The sequence below is a fragment of the Sarcophilus harrisii genome, chromosome 4 (assembly GCF_902635505.1).
Source record: "Sarcophilus harrisii chromosome 4, mSarHar1.11, whole genome shotgun sequence".
In the NCBI taxonomy this organism is placed as follows: domain Eukaryota; kingdom Metazoa; phylum Chordata; class Mammalia; order Dasyuromorphia; family Dasyuridae; genus Sarcophilus; species Sarcophilus harrisii.
In genome coordinates this window covers 440,223,803-440,247,260 of record NC_045429.1, presented here as the reverse complement: position 1 = coordinate 440,247,260, position 23,458 = coordinate 440,223,803, and the positions used below count along the sequence as shown (strand labels likewise).

The 23,458-nt window shown below is 43.6% G+C and overlaps 1 protein-coding gene across 1 annotated transcript in view; it reads right to left on the bottom strand.

Moving 5' to 3' along the window:
* Positions 1-1,391: 1,391 nt before the first annotated feature.
* ULK2 (unc-51 like autophagy activating kinase 2) overlaps positions 1,392-23,458 on the bottom strand; it is a 61,096-nt gene continuing 39,029 nt past the window's right edge. Inside the window, exons 15-27 of the mRNA XM_031967827.1 lie at positions 17,884-18,018; positions 16,287-16,432; positions 15,952-16,032; positions 15,120-15,406; positions 14,800-14,987; positions 14,285-14,394; positions 11,858-12,007; positions 11,090-11,298; positions 9,647-9,825; positions 7,007-7,125; positions 6,460-6,617; positions 3,323-3,458; positions 1,392-2,926 (exon numbers count right to left, since the gene is read on the bottom strand). Of these exons, the coding sequence (XP_031823687.1) occupies positions 2,859-2,926; positions 3,323-3,458; positions 6,460-6,617; positions 7,007-7,125; positions 9,647-9,825; positions 11,090-11,298; positions 11,858-12,007; positions 14,285-14,394; positions 14,800-14,987; positions 15,120-15,406; positions 15,952-16,032; positions 16,287-16,432; positions 17,884-18,018 (1,966 nt within the window). The 3' untranslated portion in view covers positions 1,392-2,858. The remainder of the gene's footprint in view (positions 2,927-3,322; positions 3,459-6,459; positions 6,618-7,006; positions 7,126-9,646; positions 9,826-11,089; positions 11,299-11,857; positions 12,008-14,284; positions 14,395-14,799; positions 14,988-15,119; positions 15,407-15,951; positions 16,033-16,286; positions 16,433-17,883; positions 18,019-23,458) is intronic.

Genomic DNA, 23,458 nt, shown 5'->3' with positions numbered 1-23,458 from the left:
AACAATAATGATGACGTTAGGTTATAACTCCGAACTCCAGCTCCCTACCCACCAGGGCACACTGCCACCCTCTTTGCGCGAATGTTCTCCGAATGTCAGTCACTAGAGGCAAACGTGCGCGTGTTGAAGGGATTTCCAGGATTAACAGTGAAATTTAACTCCATTAGCAAGTCCTTCAGAGCCCGAGGATGGTGCAAGCCGTCAAAAGCTCCGGGACATGGACACAAGTCAGAAGGGGGGTGGCTCAGTGGAAAGGGTTCTGGCTTAAATCCTCCCTGGACAAAGTCACAACCTCCCTGGGCCCGATCTCCAAGTGAGAGGGTGACTCGGGGAGCCTCGGGGCCCCTTTCAGCCCTAAATCTGTGACCCCGCAAGGGAATTCCCATCGAGGTGATCCCTTTCAAAGGACACATGCCCACACTCCCTCCCCTCCCAGAGGGAATAGCGGGGCCAGTCCGGACCAGACCGAATTTGTCCCTCTCTGGCCTGTCCCCCACGAGGCGGATGACCCCAGGGTGGAGGAGCTGCCGTTCACTGATACACTGAGATCCTCACCCATGGGCCACATCCACCCCCCCAAGAAACAAATCAGCCTGTGGCGAATTTCAGCCTCTCCAGGAAAGACCCAGTCAGCTGAACAAGCGAGAGAGACCTCAAATGTGGAGCTGGCGGAGAGCAGATCCCCCATGTTCCTGTGTGTAAAACCGGGGACGTTCCAGGCAGGAGGCATCCGGGCCACTTTCAGCCCTTCAGGAAGGCTGGCTGAGGATAGCCTCGGCATCCAGGCACCCAGACAGTGTGTGTGGCCCCAGCACTGCCCCCCCAGCCTAAGCCAGGAAAGCGGCCTTTCCCCAGAAGCCGGCTTCTATTTCTTTTCCGTTTTGTAGGAAGGAATTTGCTATCCTGAGGAAATGAGAGATTAAGTCTCTTTGCCAACACATACTGATATCAGTCGGCACTGGGGATATGTATGTATGGAGATATGGAGGAAATAGCCCCTGCCCGATCTAGAAACCTGTGTTCTACTGGGAGAGAGAGCAGGTTTGATGGGGGCTCTTAATTTTCTTCAGATCACAGCCCCCGTGGTAGTCTGATGCAGCCTTCTTAGACTGTTTTTGATGCAGCCTTCTTAGACTGTTTTTGAATAAGTATGAGTTATCAAAAATTTTTCATTTCTCTCCCTTCTTTTTGTATACATTAGGCATTCTTTACCCAGGAGAACTTAAGAACTTTTGGGAAAATTTAGAAATGATAATTTTGAAAATTTTTTTATGTGCAAGGTATTTTGTGAACCCTAGAGATATATAGATAACATTGCACACATACACTACTATCCAGGATGACAAGTAGCTACCCGTCCATCAGGAATCAAGTTTTGGAAGAGACCAAACTGCACCTAGAAACCGTTGTCAGTTTTATTTTCCCTTAATATACATTTATACAGACGCTAATAAAAAGGCTCTCACACAACAGTTCAGTGAGTTATTCCCTAGTTTCCAGAAGAATGCATGCTGTTACAAATGAGAGGTAGAAACACTGTATTAAAGACCTAAAAATACAAACATTATATAAATAAACGTTCAAATTAACTGTTGGAATTTCATACAGATAAATAAGGTAAAAATTACATTACTTTGTCAAAGTAAAGAGAAACTCATGGTTTTCATCAGTACACTAAAACGCTATCGATGCCAGAGCTACTGTACAACTTTGTCAAAGAGTTCAGACCACGTTATCTAAAAGGATTAAAATGATTTTGTTCTGGAGAATGGTTTATTCAAGTATTCAAGCAGTTAAGTAACCAAAACGAAATAAAATACAATATTGGAACCATCTCCAGAGGAGTCTTCAGGTAACTTGCCTAAACACTCCAGGCCTTACTATTTGGTAAGCTGCAAGAACTGAGCTTGAACTGAAAAGTGCCCACCCAGGTGAGGGAGTCCCCACCCCCATAAGAAAAAACGACCCTGATTTTTTTGTTAACTTGATGTAGAAACACCACCTCCCTCAAGACCTTGGTTCGGGCCTTGCAGTTCTGGGGAAACCCCTCTCAATTCCCGGCACTGGCTCCAATACGGCCCAAGATGCCAGAGACGGAGCACCCCGAGACCCCAGGCGCTGATTAATGCACATTCTGCATGCACAACAAAAATGCAACCAAGCCTTGCAGAGGGAAAGCAACAACAACCAGGAACTCCAAACATTTCCATTACTGAAAAAAGTGGTAGCTGTAGACAAACAGGTAAAAAAAAGGCAAAAGATCACATGAAGATAAGTTTGTACAGTCTGTTTAAAATTCTCCTAGAAGTTACATTTGAAATTCCACCAAGGGTTTATTTACAATAAAATGAAACTTTTTTGGAGTTAAGTCCATTGTGCCTTATCTGGTGTTAAAGTAATAGTTCTGCAAAGTCCAATACGATTGCTTTAGTAAATTAGTGCAACGTAAAATCGGTTGGAAGGAGATCGAGCTGTATCGCATCAGATCAAATCCAGGACCCCAGACGGGGCGGGGCACAACTTCATCCTTTAAAAGTCGTCTTTCCCCTTCTGGACACACGCTCGGCCTGAGCCAATCTTGCCCCAAGAGTCGGAGCTGCCCCTATCCGGGCCAGGGCTTCCCACTTGATGCCTCGGGCATTTCCTGGCAGTCTGAGAGGCAAATTTTGAAGGAGACCCCCTCCAGCAGCATCAGGGTACACTTACCCAGCTGACACAAACCCAGGGAGAGAAGGGGGCTTCTCCCATGGGCAGATCCTTGTTAAAAATACAGCAGGAGTCGGAGGGCCCTTGTTCCTCTGTCTCTTTGGTGGACCCCACCTCCCTTATGTCCACTGCTGCTTAGTTCAGGGGAGAGGCTATGGCTCGTAGACGGTCACCGCCCCATAGCAGAGTGCAGACAGCCTTCTTTCAATACTAGATTTATCTGCAAGCAAAGCCAGAACATTCCCTTTAGGACAGACATCAACCAGGAGAGCTGACACTCCCTCCCTTGCCCCAACTTCGAGACTCCAGGACCCGTCACCATTTGCTTAGGGCACCTGCCAACCTTGTTCTAAACTCAAGCCCTGAGATGGGCACTGCCTCCTGGGCAACTCCAGCACTGGGGTGCAGAGCCTGGCATGGAGCAGGTGACTCATGGAATTGGACCGACTGAATCTACCTGGAGGTACCCTCGAAGCAGAATCTAAGCCCCCTCCCTTCTAGCACTTTCACCAGGATGGTATCATCTAGTGCCCTGAACATACACTTTGCTCTTCAAAGTTTTGGGGTCAGAGGGGACAATGATTTTATCAGGATGAAGAGCTGCAGATCCACTTACATTTGTGAACATTTTCAACGTCTGCAGGGTCCTGCAGGATCTTTGTTAAGCCTTCCAAAAGAAGAGCTGCTTTGTGGTAACGATATACAATATCTTCTGTCTGCTGAAACATCTCATCAAGGGCTGCTGACTGCACCTAGACATAGAAGAGAAAAGCAAAACTTTCTAGACTATCCCAAGCAAATAAAATACATTTAAAACAAGACAGCTGTGAGTCTTAGAATTAAAACAAATGCATTTCACATTGAGGAAACTAAGTTGAGTTACTATACAAATAACTATATGAAGCGAAAAACTTATCTACATGAACTTTTGGTGGAAAAAGTAAAAGCTCTCCAGAGGACCATCCTTTTGGGATGTAAAAAATGGCTTTATCTTAAAAGCTAAGAGGCTAAAGATCCAGCTTCACAACTAGCATTTTAGCATAATTAGCACAACTGCCCTTCATAAAAGTAAGTTTGTCAAAAGACAATCTGATCGAGGTTCTCCTAACCAGGGCCACCCTATTAATCACCACATTCTTCTGGTATGGATTCTCCTTTGAGACTGTGGTCCAAACATTCTGAGAAGCAATTCAGAATAACGTCCACTGTGCAAGGAGCTCTTTGTTCAAGAAGAGCAGATTCCTCCATCACAGAACACCAGGAACAGCATGCAGTCAATGGAGGGAATGGAGTCCAGCTCTGCCAGCAGGAACACCCAAAATCCAGCGTGGAGGGACTTGTGCAGAGAGACCAGCTAAGTGTGAGAGGCCTCCTCTCTCTCCTTAACACAAGCAGAGGGCTTTGGCTATAGCATACTGAGGAAAACAGCAGAATTATGCAATGTGTGGATTAATTTTGCTCAACAAAGATCCTTCCCCCTTCTTTTTTTTTTTTTTTTTATCTTTTGCTATAAAGGCTGGATCTGTGGAAGAGGATGGAAGGGAAAGGACAAAGAATGTATTTTAAAAAAACTAATCTTAAGAATATATGCACTGTAGAAATATTACTCCTTTGCCTTTGAATTATGAAATAGGTTTTAAAGTATCTGTGGGTAGCTAATAGACCCATTATGATTTAGATATCTAAATTAGTGATCTCTAAACTAATTACATTTAGATCTTTTAATTATAATGAACCAAGAGTTGTTCTGTACAATTAGTCTTTCATGTTGTAAGGAAGCAAAAATTACCTGAAACTGGCTGGGTTATCTCCTGATGGTGAGAAACTTACCACAAAATCTTATGTTTTGTTCTTTTTTTCCCTTTTCTAACATTGTCAACATCTCCAGTTCAACATATATTTTTGGTTATGGTAATCATATAATCTTTCATATTAAAACCAGGCAATTAGAAAAGTGACTTATTTTGTTTCTATACTTCAGTAAGCTGAAAACAAAATCTGAGCCTGTAAATTTCTGGTAAGTCTAGATAAGTCAAAGCATGTGTTTTGTTAATGGCTTTTATCACGGCCAAACTACTTAAAATGCAGAAAATATTTGTCATAAAATCCATCACAGTCAGGTCAAGAAGCCAGTACTAAGTGCCTACTATGTGCTAGAGATTGTCCTAAGCCTTGGGATTCAAAGAAAGGGAAAAGAGCCTCTGCTCTCGAGGAATTCAATGATAAGGGCAATATCCCGATTGGCGCTGGATAGAGCGCGGCAAAGTGACCAGCCTGGCTCCCTCCTCTAGTACATAGACAGTAAGCCACAGACAGTAACCTGGAAGAAGTCAGAGAAGGCACCGAAGGCAAAGGGGGCAAGGATGGTGCTTCAGAGGAAATGAGAAGGCTGGGTCGTGGGGCACACAGGGAGGCCTCCCATGGCCAAGCAGGACCGTCTGATCCTGAAGGGAAAAGTGTGAGGGACATGTTCCGTACTTGGACATTCAAGAGAGGGAGACACCGGGGGGCGCAACATATAAATGAGAGGACAGAGAGCGACATCTTTGAGGGCAATGGGCAAGGGAAAGGCAGGAAGGCCAGTTTGGAGGAGATACCCCAAGGGCTGGACTATGAAAATAAGAACCCAAGGCCTCAGAGACAGATAGGAAACCAATCTGTGGCAGCCAGTGAGACCATAAAGAGAAATATTATAACGGGGGATTTTGATCACAAATGGGGACCCCTTCCCACCCCCCCAGGGAGAGGGCGTGACCTAGACAAAGCTCCAGAAAAGGAGGCTGAGCATTGAGGTTCAACAAACAGGAGGCCTGGAGAAGAAGGCTGCAGAGTGTAAGACCTAGAGACGGCCTTCTCAAGGAGCTTAGCCATAAAAACAGAGAGGGGACAGGAATCAGGTGAGGATTTGGGGGGGAGAGGAACTATGCTTGGAAGTAGCCAGTGGATGAGGAGACCAGAGGACAGAGATGGGAGAACCAGAAGGTCTTCAGCCGAGCCAGTTGGGAGTGGGGGGGAGATGGAGAGCCAAAGGGCAGCAGTGCAGGCCCAGCGGGCAGGAGGCTGCACCGAGATGTGCACCTCGGCGGAGATGCTTCCAAGAATGCAATCGTGGATCCACTGGAACAACCCTACAACACGGCGCATCTTTCCTAAGGTCAGAGCTGAGCAGGTCCCTTCTGTTCAAGCCTCCCACCCACTTTTCCCAATCTCTCCCCTTCCCAGGGACCTTGCTAGGCTACCCTGTGGCCTCTGCCTCCTTCCTTTTCCTAGAAGGTCTTCCATTCTGCCTGTGAAAATACTATCTGTGCTTCAAAACCACTTCTGTTGCTACCCCTTCCACGAAGCCTTTTCTGATTCCCCTGAACAGCAAATGATTTTTCCTACTGTGGACCATGTAACACCTTTTAGTTGGGGCTGTTGGGAGTCCCCCACTAGACTGTAAGTATCATTAAAGTAGGAACTGTCTTCTAATACCAAGAGTACCTCTGTATATATCAAGCACACTTCTTGAAGTCAATGTACAAATTATATTAATGATTAGGCAACAAAAAGCTTTTAGATTTATTCTATTACAAAGTCATCAGACTCAGGGTAAAGACAAACCTCTCCATTCTTCTTAAAGCAAGAAATGGTGCTGAAGAGATGACCGATACGTGTCAACAGGCTACCTTCAAAGGCAGAAGCCTCATTCAGAGAACCATGGCCATTCCCATGTAAACCCCACAAAGGGCAAAACTGCCAAGGATCACTTACCATTTCTACAGCACAATTGTAGATGAGTTTCTCTGCAGTCACACTATTGATCTCATCAATGAATCTTTGCTTGTCAGAGAAGAAGCGATTCAGCTTTTCTGTAAGTTTCTTGCATATGGCGATACAGAATTTATATCTCTCATTCAGATTTTTGACAACTGGAAAAGTTAAGACATGGCACAAATTTATCAATATGAGAAATGGAAAAGATCCCCTGATCTGCCTCTTCCTACTCCATTACTCTAAATTAAGATTGATCTTAGAAAACGTGATTAAAAAATCCATTTCCCCCCTAAGGCTTTCTCTTGATTAAATAACATTAACACTTTATCTCCTGCATAGTGAATACTCTTTCCTTTCTTCTTTTTTTTTGGCTGAGGCAATTGGGGTTAAGTGAAACTTGCCCAGGGTCACACAGAGACCACATCTGAACTTCAGGAGTCCACTGTGCACCTACCTCCCCTACTCTTTCCTATCTTAACTCCCATAAGCCCTTACTGGAACAAATAAGTCACTACTCGGTGATGCCTGTAGCAGAGCTCCATACCTTGTTTGACAGCCGTGGATGGGTTCAGCTTCCCTGATTTGATCTGGGCTTTAGCAAGATGCAAAGAAGAGGCAAGAAGCTGTGCCGCCTTCATGTATAACACGAGTTGTTCTACTTGTCTAGAGGAGACAGGGATGCCAAGTGTAAACATCAGATCCCTCAAGGACGACTCGCCAGCCTTCTGAAAGTGGAATGGAACGTCCCCAAACCCGACCGCCTACGCCTCAGGAAATCAGAAACGCCAACAGGACAGAAGCCTCTGCCCCCAAAGGCGGGGCGTCCCACCCCCTAACCTAGACCTGTGCTCGAGTGGCTGCTGGGCTGCCAACAGGCCCCTTCCAAGGAATATCTGTGGACAGAGCAGCTACAGAAACGGGAGCGAGAGTCCCACTAACAGCGCCCTCTCTGGCTGACACAGACCCCCAAAGAGAGAGACAAATGAGCACGAGCGTCACGAGATCAAGGAGGTCCCGAGGATGGAGGCCTGGGTCAGGCACTAATATCAGTCGTGTTCTAACACAAAGAACTCGCCACAATTTAAAACTCAAACAGAGCAAAGTGTGTATTTTACTATTAAATGTCCAACAACTATTTGTAAACTAAATGTTTAAAAGTTCCAATGCACATAAAGGCAAATGTCAATCATGGGACACAAATGAAATGTGAACTTGGCTTTTTGGGAGAACAGTATTTGGGGGGAGGGGACAAAAAGTGTGTTTACAGGGTGCATCATGGGACTTCCTTCCACCAGCTCAGCTTTTGTCAGCTTTTCTCTTCCATTCTCAGGGACCAGGGACAAAGTGGCAAGTGCCCCCTCACTTCCTCTCAAAGCACCACAGCAAAAGGCTGTGTTTGGGTCCAGCCGCCTCTATCCTCAAAGCAGAGCCCAAGGAAGGGAGAACTGCCTCAGCCCCCCAGGACCAGAGTGCTCAGTGCTGTCCCCCGCCTCAGCTCAGAGCCCAGCTTCCCTGCAGGTGATCCTCGTCCCTTGGCTGCCAGCACTTTCCCTCTTCAAAGTCCACTCATCAAATCATGGCGGGATGGCCAAAGCGACCCAGGACAGGCCCGAACGTGGGAGACCTGCCCCACCTGACCTCAGCCCGCTCCCAGTGACGACATCTGCACCCATCTATCATGCGGCGTAAACTTCTTTATCACTTTCTCCTATAGCCTCAGCCTTTCACACAGTGTCTGGCATATAGTGGGTGCTTAAGAGTTTGCTGACAGATTTTTTCCATCCTTGGGAACCATGTGCATAAGGTCAGAGAAAGAAACATTTTAGAGATGTCTTCCTGCAGATAACACTTTGAAAGCTACAAAAAGGCAATTTTCAAAGAAAGGTAAGCTGCCACCAGTCATACAAAAGCTACAAACTGATCACCAAGAAATTCCAATGAAAACTGGCAGAAATGATCGAGGGGGCTGGAGGAGGACATTGGCAGAGCTATGCACTAGGCTACCTGTTCTGGAAAACAATTTGCAATTGTTACAAAATAGCTCCCTAAATGATACAACTTTCTAGGAAAGAAGGAAAGGATCCATATACTCAAAACAGTCACAGCATTTATGACAGCAACAAACTGGAAGAAAGATGGGGCTACACAAAATGGTCAGTCAACAAGAACGTATTAATTAGGAGCTTGCTTTCTGCTGGGTCCTGGACTAAGCAAGAAGGAAACAAAGAAAGGCTCCTGGGCAGGTAGGGTTGGAACAGCCTTGAAGGAAGTCAGAGGATGTAATGGACGACAATGCATCCTAAGTAACCAAACAAGAGAGAGAGAGAGCTGGGCAGAGTGAAATCAGCCCACATGGCCCCCTGTAGAGACATGGGGTAGGAGCAGTGTGAGAGGCTGTGCTCATTTATAATTATTATTATTTTTTATAGCTTTTTATTGACAAAATATATGCATGGGTAGTTTTTCAGCATTGAACTTTGCAAAACTTTCTGTTCCAACTTTTCCCCTCCCCTCCCCCAGATGGCAGGTAGTCCCATACATGTTAAATAGGTTAAAGTATATGTTAAATATATATATACATACCCATAGTTATTTTGCTTGTACGGTCACAAAAAGGGAAAAAAGTGGGACAACCCCCTATTATTTTTGCTTCTTGGTACCAAGAGGATTCTCCCTTTTTCAAAGTATTAAAAAACTGTTCCCCCCACACTCAGATGCCCACAAAGAACATTGGGCTCTGTCTTTTTGTAGCAACAACACACCTTACAGACTCTTCTCTCAGCTGACTACAGGAAGAGGGGCAGTTTTTTACTTATAGTAAATTTAATAAAACTTGTTTTAAATGTAACCAAGTTTCAAATAGTGTCATCTTTGCTCACTGAATGTTCACAGTTGCAGGTAGTGCAGTTCAAAATAAAAAAAGACATGGCAGGACAGGCCGAGTCAGCCTAGAGAGGGCAACAAGAAAAGCAAGAAGTGCCTCCAGGATGAAGGTATCTGGTCTGCAGGGCCCCTCAAGGCCCATTCAATTCCAAGTCCCACCTAACAACCTGGGCACAATGAAGTTACAGCAGAAAAGGGATTCTGCACCTCCTGGCCCTCCTTCCCCCTTCCCCTCCTACCCCCCCCCACGAAGTCTGCTGTGACAGGAGAAAATGGAACAAACTGTTTCCCCAGCACCTACCCCCAGTCTCTGCTCAGCTGGCTTATCTGATCCACTACCACGCTCTCCTGAATCTGGTAGAGGGACACGGCCGACGTGCACAGCTCGGGGTTCCCTCCCCTGATGGCCGTCAGATCTAGGACGCACTCGGTGAACGTCAGCATTGTATTCAGATGGCGCAGCGTGTCTGTGTGCTCCCTCTGTGGGGAAGAGGAGGGTGGTCTCTTAGCTTCAGCCCCAAGGAAAGAGTCTCTGCCTGTGAAGGTAAGCTCTCACCACAGGAGAGTCACCCATTCACTAGCAGGTAAAAGATTGATTTTAACTTCCTAAAGGTGAAGGATAAAGGTGACACGTCTGCTGTCGTTATAGTGCTGTATGGTGAGGTTCCAAGTTCTTGAGCAACTACAGCTCTCAGCCCTAAGTATGAGCTGAAAATGAGCATTTGTTCAAAGCAACAAAGCAGTTTGGGGGGGGGGGGGGGGGGGCGCGCGCCCACAGGGAGACAAAAACAAAACAGTCTCTGCTCCCAGCAAACTCACTCTCCTCTCCGTGAAAAGGAGGCAGTTTCAAGAAATAAAGCTCTTAAAGTATAAAGAAATAAAGCATCTTAAAGCGCATCTGGACCATTTAAAATCACGTCAAGGTTTTCCGTACAGAACAACATCAATTTCCAAAGTTAATTTCGTCTTCCTGTGCTCTTCAGGGAGCACCAAGTTCCTCCCTCAAACACAATGTGGTTTAGCACGATTTAACGGACTTCAAACATGGTCCAAATGGCAAAAGATGGCTGGACAGGCCGGCTGGATCAGAGCAAAGAAACACGCTTTGGTTTAGCTTTCCCCTAATCCTGTATTGGCAGGGAAACAGAATGTAAGAGAAGGGCCACAAGACGGGGACAAAGGAATAAGCCTCCTGACAGCAAAAAGAAACCCCGCTGACTTACTGGCTCCAGGCAGCTGCCTCCAAGATGGAGGGCAGAGGTTGGTGCTGGGGGCCAGCCCGACGGACCCTGGGGTGGGGAAAGTGCCCCCTCGTGTAGCCCAGGGAAAGAAGCAAGCTGAAAGCTCTAAGTTTTGATGGGCTTTACCGAGTATGGAGAACAGATCCCTTTGGCTACAACAGGGATTCAGGAGGGACTTGCACAAGTAGGCTAGTCTCTAGCAACATGGAGAGTTTTCTCATTTTTAACAACTCTAAGACCAAACTATGAACATAAGTAAATTTTTTTGGTGTTGGGCCTCCTTGGGTACTCCCTAGATAACCAAGAGTAGCTTAGTTACAGCCTTCTGTTGATGTTTCCCATTAGCTCTAGCTTTTAGTAAAAAAGGTCATATCTATTTTATTCAGAAAAGATCATTTTGGATGAAAAAGAAAAAGGAAGAAAGTTTCTAAATGTGATTCAGTGTTGCCTTTTCAAATTTGTTTTAAATATGACATTAAAATGCCCAAATCTTTTTTTACTACCTCCATGAGAGTTTCTTCTGGAAGTTCTGGAGCTTCAAAAGTGATAAAGCCTTCCAAGCTGGGAGGTGATGTCCCATAAGGTGCGTACTTCAGGCTTGGTGCTGCCTCTGCTCCCGGTGGAGAAGAACCCATATTAATGCCAGGAGGGGAACCCATATAGACACGGCCACTAGTGGAGCAGAGAGACCCTCCAGAACTGTTTGATCCAACTACATAAAAAAGCAAAGGAGTTTCCTTAGGATAATTCATTGAAATAACTAACATCAGAGTACTAAAGACATACACGAACCAGTGAGGCGATTATCAAATGAGAAAAGGAAATACACAATTCTATCTTCAAGCTTTCCATTTTCATAAAATTGGAAATCTGACTGAATTATATGCAAAATGTAAATAATGTAAATAAAGGGAGAAACACTTGAAACATCACTTTGGCATCCAATACAACTTTTACTTTCCAAAGTTGCTTGGGTCTACTGTCAAAGGCCTTCAAATTAGGATCTAAAACAACTAAAACTGCTCATTTATCTTTTAAATTATTCCATCAAGAGATAATTCACATTTTTAAAATACCTTTACCCCAGACATTCTTTACTAATTTGCTCAATGAGGTCCTGAGGTCCGCTAACCTGTCTCTGAGGCAGACAGACAGCAACTAGCACGCTGATGGCACTGTCTGGAGTAGGTCCAAGTCAAAATCTCTTCCAACACCAAAGGGGTGCCTCTGACAAGCAGTCTAAGGCCTGCCATAAAATTTCCAAGGCTCACCTGAGGTCGTCCTCGTCCGCAAAACCATCTGGGTGCAAGTGGGAGGCGTGGCACTGCTGGGCGGAGAGCCTACCGTGAACATCACAGCCCTTGAACTCACCCCGGGGGCCACGGGAGGCCCCAGAACAACCCCACAGGCGCCCGCAGGAGCTGCAAGACAAGGGCACAAGATGGGGAAACAAGCTCGCACTCCCCCAGAAGTCTCTGGTCCTCCCTCCCAGGTGGGAAGCTCTGCATTAGAGCAGAATAAGACAGAACCGAATGACTGCTAAGTCACTGCATCAGTGAGCTTCCTAAACGCTTTTTAACCTCTAGCTGAGGCAAAAACTGCCTTTTCCTATCTGTGACCTCAAAATTTGGGTGTCTGATAACTATAAACACTGAAACAATAATTATTTGCGTAAAAACTGTAACTCCCAAACTAACCCTTATCAACCATAGCTACAGACAGTACACATAGAAACACTTAGAAAAACTCTCCTGTTCATATTGGAGAAAACCAAAGTCAAAGACCAAAAGCATGACTTTTTCTTAATTATAAGGATGAAGATAAAGAGGCCAGAAATAGCAACAGTTCTGCCTTAGTGTCTACTGTCTTACAAAGCGTGTGTGTGTGTGTGCGTGCGTGTATGTGTAAAGAACAGGAGACACAGGACAGGAATATCCTGTTCTTAACTTACATAAAATTGGAAAAAAACTCACTGTAAAAGTTTTCAAATCTGAACAATAATACCGCAAATTACAAATGCAGAGATGGGGATAGAAGATACACAAAAATGGAGTTATTGCTTTAACAGCTGTGGAGAAAAGTAGCCAGGAGATTTGGACTGCCATTTCAAAACAATGTTTGCAAACTTCATTTATTACAGAAGGAAAAACCCCAAATCCATAGAATGCTGCAGCTACCCAAATAGATTATCTAAGTACATTAATATTAAGAATTTATTCTTTTTACACTTTGTAGATTCATCACCATAATCGCCACCAATTAAGAATCCAACAAGGGCTTCCAGAGAGCACTTTCCTGCTCTCTGCAACCTTGTATGTATGCATAAGGCACACATGATTTATATCCTGTGGCTGCACACCTATTAAGATTCTGAAACTGGATTTGAACCCAAGTCCCCAGACTCCAAGCTCATCCTCTATTATAAGATGCTATCTCTGAACAAAACTGAAGTTTCTTAGGGCAGGATAGAAACCCAATGTTGTCCACGTGCAAGTGAATTTCCACATTTTTTATCTCTCATGAGCTAATGACATATCATCTATACAGGCATAATCAAAGGAAAGAATTTATTATGAAAACTAAATTATACCAACAATGGTAATAATGATGCTAGGATCTGAGGTTTAGAGGCTATTTGATCTAATCTCTCATTTCACAGATGGGTTAAGGGATTTGCCCAAGAACATCTCTATCTTCTGGTGACAAACCCAGCATTTTCTCCATTCCACCATTGGAGATCAGCCAGCACTCCAACATAGGCCATCCGAGAGGGCCAGGGCTTTTCCTATTGATCCATCTGGTCCTTCTCAGTCCTTCAGAGGTTCCAGAATGGCCTAGGTAATGGTGAGCAATCCACGAGCCAACCAGTCAATTCAAAGTGCATTAGTAGGTGCTTACTATGGACCAGGCAATGAGCCACAAACACCATCTCACAGACAGAAAGACAAGCGGGGGCAAAGAAAACAATATGCAGGAGAGACTCAGAAGAGAAAATGGTAGTGAGCATCTTGGAAACATTCATGGTCTAAGCGGATCAGATGGGCTTAAGGTGCCTCAGACTGAGTGAACTGCAAATGAAAGAATGGAGAGGAAGAGCTAAGAGAAGGGATCACTTTGAACATAAGACACAAGGATGATAATACAGGATGGGAAGGATATCGGGAAAATTTTGAATACCTGAAGGAATGATATAAGAAGACATCAAAAAGAATAGTGTAAAAACATAATGTAAACAGAATACATGCCATTGGTTGGAAAGCATCACAAAACTGAACAATCTCCAAAAAAATTGTAAGGATCTTTCTGTACCAAAAAACTTACTTTCAATGGATGTTTATTTATTGGTCTTTGATAAAGATTAAACATTTTTGAGGGAATATTTACCTAGAGATAAACATAAAAGCTATTTCCTCTTTTCTACATTGCCATGTACTTTTAAGTTTCAGTATGCTATATCTAATGCCAAAGATTTCAGCAGAATCATGGTTTAATAGAAGTGTAATTTTTACTTTAATTTTGAGTGTAACACTTGTTATGTTCTGAAGGATGATTTAACTTTTTTTTTCTCCAAGTGCTAGTGCCCATCACCGAAGAAATGAGCTGATAGATGGGGAGGCAGACAGAAGAAAGATGGTCTAATGAAAAGATGCTAATACTATATAATTTATACATTTAAAAAGAACCCTAATCCCTCTTACCTGTGTCCATTGGTCGTTCTGTATTCAGACTATCTGTACTGCCCTGATACAGTTGCCCCCCTAAAGGTGTCTTCACTTGTTGATCTGACAACTTTCCAGTACTTACAGATCTATAAAAGAACAGTAATCTTATCTTATCAATGGAAAAGATAACACTTGATCTTAAAAATTATTTTGAGTGCCAAAAAGTCAAAGACTTATATTGAGATTATAAGTGATCCACAAAAACAGGTAATTTTCTTAGAATGGAAAAGGAGGACATGCTCAAAATTGTAGGATAGAAACAAATTTTCAACACCAAATAAAATGGTGGTCAAGAGGTCCAGGAAATCAGAACTATTTATGCTACATAGGACACAACTATAATTTTCAGAAGTAACAAATGTCCACAATCAATTTCACATCATATCCCCAAGATGAAAAGTTGTTATCACAAGGAAAAATGTACAGGCTATTACATGATGTTTTTATTTTTACGGTTACAAAGAAAAACTGATTAAACTGGCTTATTTTACCTGCCAAATGTGGCCTTGCTATGCTGCTCAGCCACTGGCCTTTCACTTCCTTGGGCTGAGAGAAAATGTGAGAACTCTTGTGGGTCACTCACATCCTTGGCTGCCACATCTGTTGGTCCCTGACGAGTAACCAAGGCTAACAGATTGGAAGATGCTTGGGTTTTAGGGATCTTGGAAGGAGCTGTGGCCTGGACAAACAAATTTAAAATGGTTTTAATAGAATTCCTGTTCATTTTCCATTGGTGACATGCTACAAGATGGAAGCTCTGGGTAAAGCACTCCCATGTTTCTAAACTTATAACATGGTTTAATAAACCAACCTTTGTGGGAGAGCCAATGATTGTTGGTAAAGGAGTTTTAAAGAGCCAGTCTGAGCTCCTGGGAGAAGATCCTATGTGCTTGGTGGGAGAGGTCCCCAGGCTGACAGGCCGACTGGGCTGTGGCGAGTAGCTGTACCCAAATCCGGTGTGGGACGGGCACACGGGGTCAGAATGCTGCTTCCGAAGCTTTTGCTTGTTCTGATAGATATCGGTGAGCGTGGGGGCGCTCTGAAGTCTAGCACCCAACAAGAGAGACTGTGGTGACTGCGACTGCGGTACTGGAGAACCTGGAGAGAAGAGTGAGCAAGGAGACAAGAGTGGGTTCATGGAGCAACGCTTCCCAGTCCCTATGAGGGCCAGATACACGCTCCGGCCTAAGAACTCCAATGACTCCGCGACGCACCGGCCTCCTCATCCAAACCTCCAGCTGAGGCCCCCGTGCTCGGCCTTCTCAGGACAACAGCACCTCCTGCCTTTATCAGCAGCCGACAAAACCAAATAACTGGGGAACTAAGGAGCAGAAAACCATCCAAGAGTCTAGACCGCCATGTCAGCAATGCGGGAGATCATTCTGGGAGCAGTAAGACTACTATAAAGACTCATTCTCTACATCATTTATCATGTTTACACGGGATTGTTTGGTCCCTCGGAGTCACTTTCCTGAAGCACTGATGATACCCACAGTGAGACAGTGAAATAACTACGAGGTAAAAAACCAAAGATGGCACAAAAAATGCTGAAAAACTAAAGATTTATTTCATTTCTAGTGACAACAGACTAGGACAAAATTAGCTTGCAAACCCCATTCAATCCCCTGCCTAAAGTAACCCACCTGAAGAATTTCTACTCCTCGAGTCATGACCCTGTGGCTGCCCACAACAGCAATGGCCAAGCTGTTCAGGGATAGTGCCAACTGCAAGAGAAGGACAAAGAATTGAAAGCTTGACTGTTTTCTCACCATAAGAGGCAGAAGAACAGGAACATATCAGACACTCAAAATAATTTGGTAAATTAGGATTTTAAAAATAACTTTAACCACATGCCATTTGCAGTTAAAAATCATATTCAAACAAATACATCCACAATTCTCCTTTTACTTATACGTGCTGGTAGAAGCATTTTGTTGATATCAGTAAAAATTAGATTTATCCCTTATACCTTCCTTACCTAATGGAGAAGGGGAATATGGTCTTGAGGATCCCGTGGACAGCCTGCGTCCAGCAGTCTGTACGGTGTCTGCAGGTACTGGAGAGCAGGAGCCCATCTTGAGAAAGCCCAAAGGGCTGGTATTGGACCTTCGAACTACTGCAGATCTGAAAAGTTTGTTTTTAAAGGTAGAATTTCAAAACTCCTACGACCCAGTATGCTAAAACTTTAGTAAGGAATAGCTTTTATGAAGTGTCAGTACACTATGTGCCAGGCACTGAGTAAATGCTGGGACACAAAGAACCCCAGCCCTTGAGGAGTTCATAATCTACTACAGGAGACAACATGAAAAACCTTGCACAAACAAATCTATGTAATCACCAGAATTAAAAGGGATCGGACAATGTTTCCTACAGGTGAAATTTTTAACTGAGACTTGAAGGAAGCCAGAAGAGGGATGAGGATCCAGGAGTAGGGGAGATGGAGTTGGCTGGGAACAGCCAGGAGCTCTGGGTTACTGAACTGAAGAGGGCAAGCTGGAGAGGAAGGTCTGAGCCAACATTAGGAAGGGCTCTCAACAAAGGGAAGATTTGATATTTGGAGCTGGAGTTGAAATGGGGCCCCTGAACTTTATGGAGTGATGGATGTGCAACTTAGGAAAATTCCTCTGGTGGCTGAATGGAGAAGGGACCCGAGGCAGGCAGAGCCCCAGCAGAATGGGGAAGGCTGAACCAGAGTGGGGGCAGAGGGGAAACAGGCACACTGCCAAGGAGAAGCTGACAGCTGTGGCCACTCTGGATTGGGGTGAGGGATCATTCCCATGACCGTTCTGCATCCCATATTCAGCAACTATTAGCAAACAAATGGCCCCAAACATTTCCCCCCTGACAGACAGGACTAAGGACTAGTCCAAGCCCTCTACAAGGGAAGAACCTAAGACTCAAGAAGAGTGTCCAGCCCAGGTTGACTTCCCTCACAAGTCCTAGGGCTGGGCCTGGTTTCCTGGGCTAGAGACCCAAACAGCTCCAGAGTGATTCTGAAAGCCCAGGCCACAGAACTGAGGCAGAGTCTCCAATACCAACATCACAGGACCAGGACACAAAAACGAAAGCAAAGAACGCAGCCCACACAGAAAACAGCAGCTAAATTCAGTAGAGAACAGGAGTTTGTTCAAAACAGGGAACGCTGATCATCCCTTGATAGATGTTAGCTGGCGGATGATAATGTAGTGGATGGACAAATCAGCACTGAAGAGGAAGGCACCCCAAGGTCTGCTAGGGCTGTTCAAAGACAGCTATGAACAAAAGGAGACTTTAATCTTTCCATAAAGCAATGCTTCCTTTTGCAACAATTTGGTCACATAGACCAAGCCAAGAGGCACTGTCTGGACCAAAGACTGACCCAATTCTAAATGCACAAGTCATCACAGAAATAACCAGCTCAGGAGTAACTAGGTGGATAAAGGACCAGCTATGAAGTCAGGAAGATCTGAGTTCAAATCTGGCCTCAGACACTTGACCCTGGGCAAGTCACTTAACCCCAACAGCCTCAAAAAAAAAAAAAAAAAAAAAAAAAAAAAAAAAAAAACATTATATATATATATATATATTTGGCTCACCTTGGAGAACCATGGGGGTTTGCCCCAGGGCTGGCCGAGGAGAGGTTCTGCTCAATCCGCTGATAATTCCTTAATTGAGTAGGCACTGGAATAGGGGCTGTCTCACTGTGAGGTGATGGAGAGGGCTGACACGGTCTGCAACCACAATTTGTTGACAAAGGTAAGAAAAATGCTGACCAAACGGCTTCTCTGGCCTGAACTAGCACTTAACATTATATATGTGCATGTGGAATGACTTGAAGTTTTTCTGAGGTCAAGCTAGACACAATGACTTTAAAACTTAACACGTTTTGTATCGTCATTTTAAAATGTTGTTCCAACTCTCACTAAAGACCAAGACTGTGACATGAACTAACAAAAACTAAATATACACAGTAATGGACAAAGTTCCCAAGTCAGCTGAACTCCATGTCTCCTACTGGCAGATCTCTACATTGAGAGCAAAACAGTTCTAGGAAAATCTACTGCACAAAAGAACAGGAAGTTCAGAAGCAAAGAGGAGGGGAATGTTTACAAAAGCTGTTAATCAGAAGGACATCAGAATTTCTCAAGATTAAAAACATGTTGCATGAATGAATCCTCTCTTTAAAAAAACCCACATGCTGTTCTGATGTGGGCTTTGAAACCAATTTATTTTCTTCCCTTATCATTATCAGCTTTAACCAAATCCCAGATTGTCTCACCTGGATACAGAGTGATATAAGGACAGAACTTTTTAATCAGCCTCCATTGTCTATCCCTCCAACCTCTGAGCATCTTTAAACAACTTTTGAGATCTTGATTAGCATATGATTAGACAGGTCTGAGAGCTGGTCAGCCAGGTGGATTCCACCTGGCTCCTGCTTGATCCTGTCTACTGAGCTATCATACTGATTCCTCCCCTTACCTCAGAAATACCTTAAAAACTGTGTGCCCTCAAATGTAAATTACTCATTCATTTATGACTCTGCACTATTTTCATGCAACCTGTGTGTAGATACTTCATTTCTTCAGGTTAACTGAAGTGTACCCAAATCTCTTTCAGAATATTTTTTACAATATTCTTTACAATTATCCTTTCCCAAATCTATTGTTCTCCTAAATCCAGTACATATTACCACTTCTGGTGCCTATTCTACTTCTTCAATTCTATTTTCTAAGAAATTTACATACAAAATTAAATCCAAGGATTTTACCTCCTTCCTCAGTTTCAATAAGTGTAGAAAAGTGACCAAGAGGTCACTATCAGAAATGCAGGAAATATTATACTAAAGATGATTTTATATTTCTGGTTTAATTTCTAATCTCACAACAAGTCTTAAAATTTTATCATGGCTCAGGAGCAATATAGCAATAGTAAAGTTTCCTAAGCAGTTTCCTTTCCCAGGAAAGCTTTGTGAGGTTTTCCTCTTCCCAACAGGACCGAGTATAACAAAAACACACATTCAAATATCCTAAACAAATGGCATTTATATCCCAAAGTATGAGATCAATATTAAACGAGATGAGGCGAGATCATTCAAGATAAGTTGTGAAAATCGAGCAAGGTTTCATCTACTTCAGAGTTTGAGTAGGCTTGAAGGACTCTGAAGATTGAGTCAAAGACATACCTAAATCCCCTTCCTGCTGTCCTCCCATGAATTAGCATCTCCTGATTTCAGTCAAATATGGGCAACTATGTACTCATTGGTCAAGTTCAATTTCTTAGGTAGTTCCCGAGTTTAGAATTAAAAGTGTTGACCCTGTCCCCAAAGGTGCTTCCTCCCTTGGATTGTCTGCTCGATGGGTGGGACAGGGACACCCTTCTCTTAAGAATGTATAAAACTTTGCTTTGCTTCTAGAAATCTCTCCAGCTTTTATTTTTGGTGACCACTCACCATTTCTGAACTTCACAAAAATATTAGAATATTTTAACACTCTTCCAATTAAAAAAAACCCAACAATATACTTCAAACATCAGAGAAATATTCTTTATCTTTTAAGTATGCAGATTAAGAAATATGCAAAACAATTATTCATATATTTGGTAACTTTAACACCTGAACTTTACTGCAAACTGGAAAAAAGAAAGCAATCAACTTCCAAGCTAAATGGCTTTCTCAGAAGGCAGCTATGGAGTGTCTACCTTCATTATAGTATCTTGCATTTGAGATGGTAGAGAGATCACTAAAACAATCAGAAGTCCGAGTATGAGGGCAGGAAAAAGTTTCTTATGAGAAAGGGTGCGCCATGTGACATACAAGGAGGTTTGAGAGACATACACACACCCAAGCAAAGGATGGTCCCATTTTTATTCCCTAACTCAAGCTGCCCTCCCCAACCCCCTGGCTTCTTTCCCCATTGACTGGGGTTTCTAAACAGCAGTTTCTAAAAATGTGAAGTAAGAAAGCCTGAGACGATCAAATGCTTAACAGGATAGAATGTTTTCTATTCAATATAGTCTCTGCTCCCATGGAGCTTATTCTTACATTTTTTTTAGGCCAGTCTATCTCTACTTCAACCATCCTCCAATATCCCTGTGCATTTCAATTTTCTAATTTAAGTTTCATAACTGTGGAAACCGAATAAATGCCCATCCAACTTGGATGCTCGAGCTCTCCCAGTTTCCTTTGAAAACCGCATGAAACCAAGTCTGAACAGAGTCTGATGGAATGAAACATCTCTTCAATTCGAGACATATTGGAAGGACTTCAAGAAAGCTCAGTCTCACTGGGGTGAAAAGGGTGTTCAGCCCAGCTCAAACTGGAAAGCCAGTGAGAGGATCTTAATCACAGCTTATTGGCAACTCAGACTTCAGTCCTGGCTCAGTAGGAGTCGATTGGGGGGTAGCTTCCAGTCCCAGCCTACAAGGCAAACTCTGGGAAATTAGGCCATTTTCTGAACAGAACCGGCAAAGCTAGTCCCCTGTTCTCAAAGTCAAGGCTCAGATGCTTGGGACAGAGCCCTTTTACTCCAGGAACAGAGTTCAACCATAAAAATAAAAAAGAGGAAATACCAAAAGAAAAGGAAAGAAAATGAGCAAGAAACAGAAAAGAACATTGACCACTATGCTGACAAGGAAGAAAGGCCAAAACACCAACTTAGATGAGAACAAAATGTCCACAGAGGAAATTTCAGTGATATGAGTTGGTATCAAACCCAAAGAAACTTCTTGGAAGTACTCAAAGACTTTAAAAGGCAAATAAGAGGTAGAAGAAAAAAAAAAATGAGAAAAGTGAGATGTATGCAAGAGAGTCAACAGCTTAGAAAAGGAAGGCACTTCCTTAAAAAATGCAATTGGCCAAAAGAAAAAAAATCCACTGAAGAAAACACCTTCAAAAGTAGAATTAACCAAATGGAAAAGGAGCTAACTGAAGAAAATCACATATTAAAAACAAGAACAAGGGAATGGGACAAATGAAAGTTAATGACTCTTGAGACATCAAGAATTAGTTAAGCAAACTAAAACGAATAAAAAAGGGGAAGAAAATGTAAAATCTCATTGGAAAAACAGGGGACTTGGAAAATAGATCCAGAAGAGACAACTTAAAAATTACTGGTCTATCTGAAGACCATAACCAAAAAAGAGAGCCTGAATAGCATTCTTCAAGAGAACTGCCCTGATAGTCTAGAAACAGAAATTGAAAGTCATTGAAAGAACCCACTGATCACCTTTGGAAAGAGATTCCCAGAAGGAAAACATACAAAAAACATACAAAAGACCATCCATTTCTCACCTGTGCCGAGTGTACAGGTGACCCTGCATTGTCTAGGTCACAAGCAACGATTGAGGAGGGAATGTCCGGCGGTGGCCTGTGTCTGTTTTTAGGGTGATGAGGCCATGTGCAGCTAGGTGAGCATCAGCAGAGAAAGTCTGAAGCACTGTATAATCGGAAAGAGCAGCCACTTCTTGAGGCAAGCTGGGAGGAGCACAGATTGGATCCTCTCAGCCTTAAGTGGGCCTTCTGATTACAGACTCTTCCCAGATGGGAGTGTCTAGAAACCCCACCTTTACTTACTAATCCAATCAAAAAGCCAAGTTATGTCAAACACCTCTCCTTCAGGTTAAAACTTCCCTATAAAAGGGAACTCCTTTTTTAGGATTGGCCCATCAGTCAATGGCTTCTAGGTAAGTTCAGACCAGTCAATCAATTCCCTTCCCCCATTAAACCCTGGCTAATTTTCTCTACGAACTTGGCACTAGTGGAGCACATGGCATCTTCCCTTTAAGGGTACCTTCCCCTGTTTAATTGTGAATTCCACTAGGGAATTTGTTTTTCCTTTTGTTAGTTTTCCCTTTCCTTTCCTTGCTAACTCCCCTTGCCCTTAGCAGCGTTCATAAAGCATTTCTTTGCCCCATTATTTTCAGGTCTATGTCTACAAATTCTTTTGGGAAGACTCGCAACATCGATCTACAATCCCAATATACTTTTGGGATCTCACCCTACATTCCATTATTTTGGGGCTGATGATCATCTTGGTGATCTAGGACAGGAAGAGTCTGACTGTAACCTCAATTAGAAAATGTGGCCAGACAGGCAGTCCCCAGCCTGTAGGGAACCGGGGAAGGACTGGCCACCGATATCTGTTCTTACAAGAATGTTAATAGAAATCTTCCTGGCTTCGTCAGCAAGGCTGCTTGTCTCACTCTCTGAGGAGCAGAGTGACTTTTCTTTCGTCTTCCATTCATGTCTTCCAACCACTAAATGATGAAGAGCGGTATGGTCTCCAGAAATGCCAGAGGGGACTCCACAGACCCCCAGAGTGATCTCAGGTCCTCCTTCCCCCAGCAACAGGGAAGCTGCCTGAAGGCATTACCAGTTCTGACCAACAAGAGCTTGCCACAAAGCAGCCAAGAGTGAGGGACTCCCTGACCAGCTTGTTTTTTCCTCCGGGTTTTGAGTGATGGGTAGAACCCTAACACCTCATTTTACACATGAAACGGCTGAGGCCCAGAGAATGAAATGACTCGTCATAGCCACAAAAAGGCTTTGGTGGGGGGAATGGAGCTGAATGCTGGCCCTCTGGTTCTCAGCTCTCTTCTCTGTGACATTGTTATCTCTTGGATGGAAAGACAGCAAGGGTATGAAGTTGGCTTTGTTACAAAATCAAAAGTCTGACCCTGTCCCATCATGATCCTGCCCCAACCACTGTGCTTACAAGGCCCTTCCCCACCCATGGCTCAGGGCTTGGCTCTGTTTCTAACCCAGTTAATCTCACTCAACGGCTCTCATCACCCCCCTCCCCCCTCCCGCTGCCACTGAACTTTCAAGGGCAAATGCATGGAAAAAGTCCTGACAGTCCTCTAGACAAGAAAGTCATGGTGCTGAAAAGCTTCTTATAAAGTACAGTTAAGAACACGAACTCTTCCTACTGGGAAAATCAGCAATGGTTCTATTTGAGACAGATTCGATTATTTAACATAAAACTGCCAAAATACAGTGTTTCCTGGTGTTTGAATTAAGTTCAGAAGTTCATAAAGTCAGCCTCCCTCTCAGAGTTAGGTTTAAAAGTTCATTTTCCCTGTAAGTCACTTTAATTAAAAGAAAACTTATTTCTATACCACTAGCTGCCCTTAGAGGAAAGCCTGTTATCTATATACCAATAGTTAAATCAA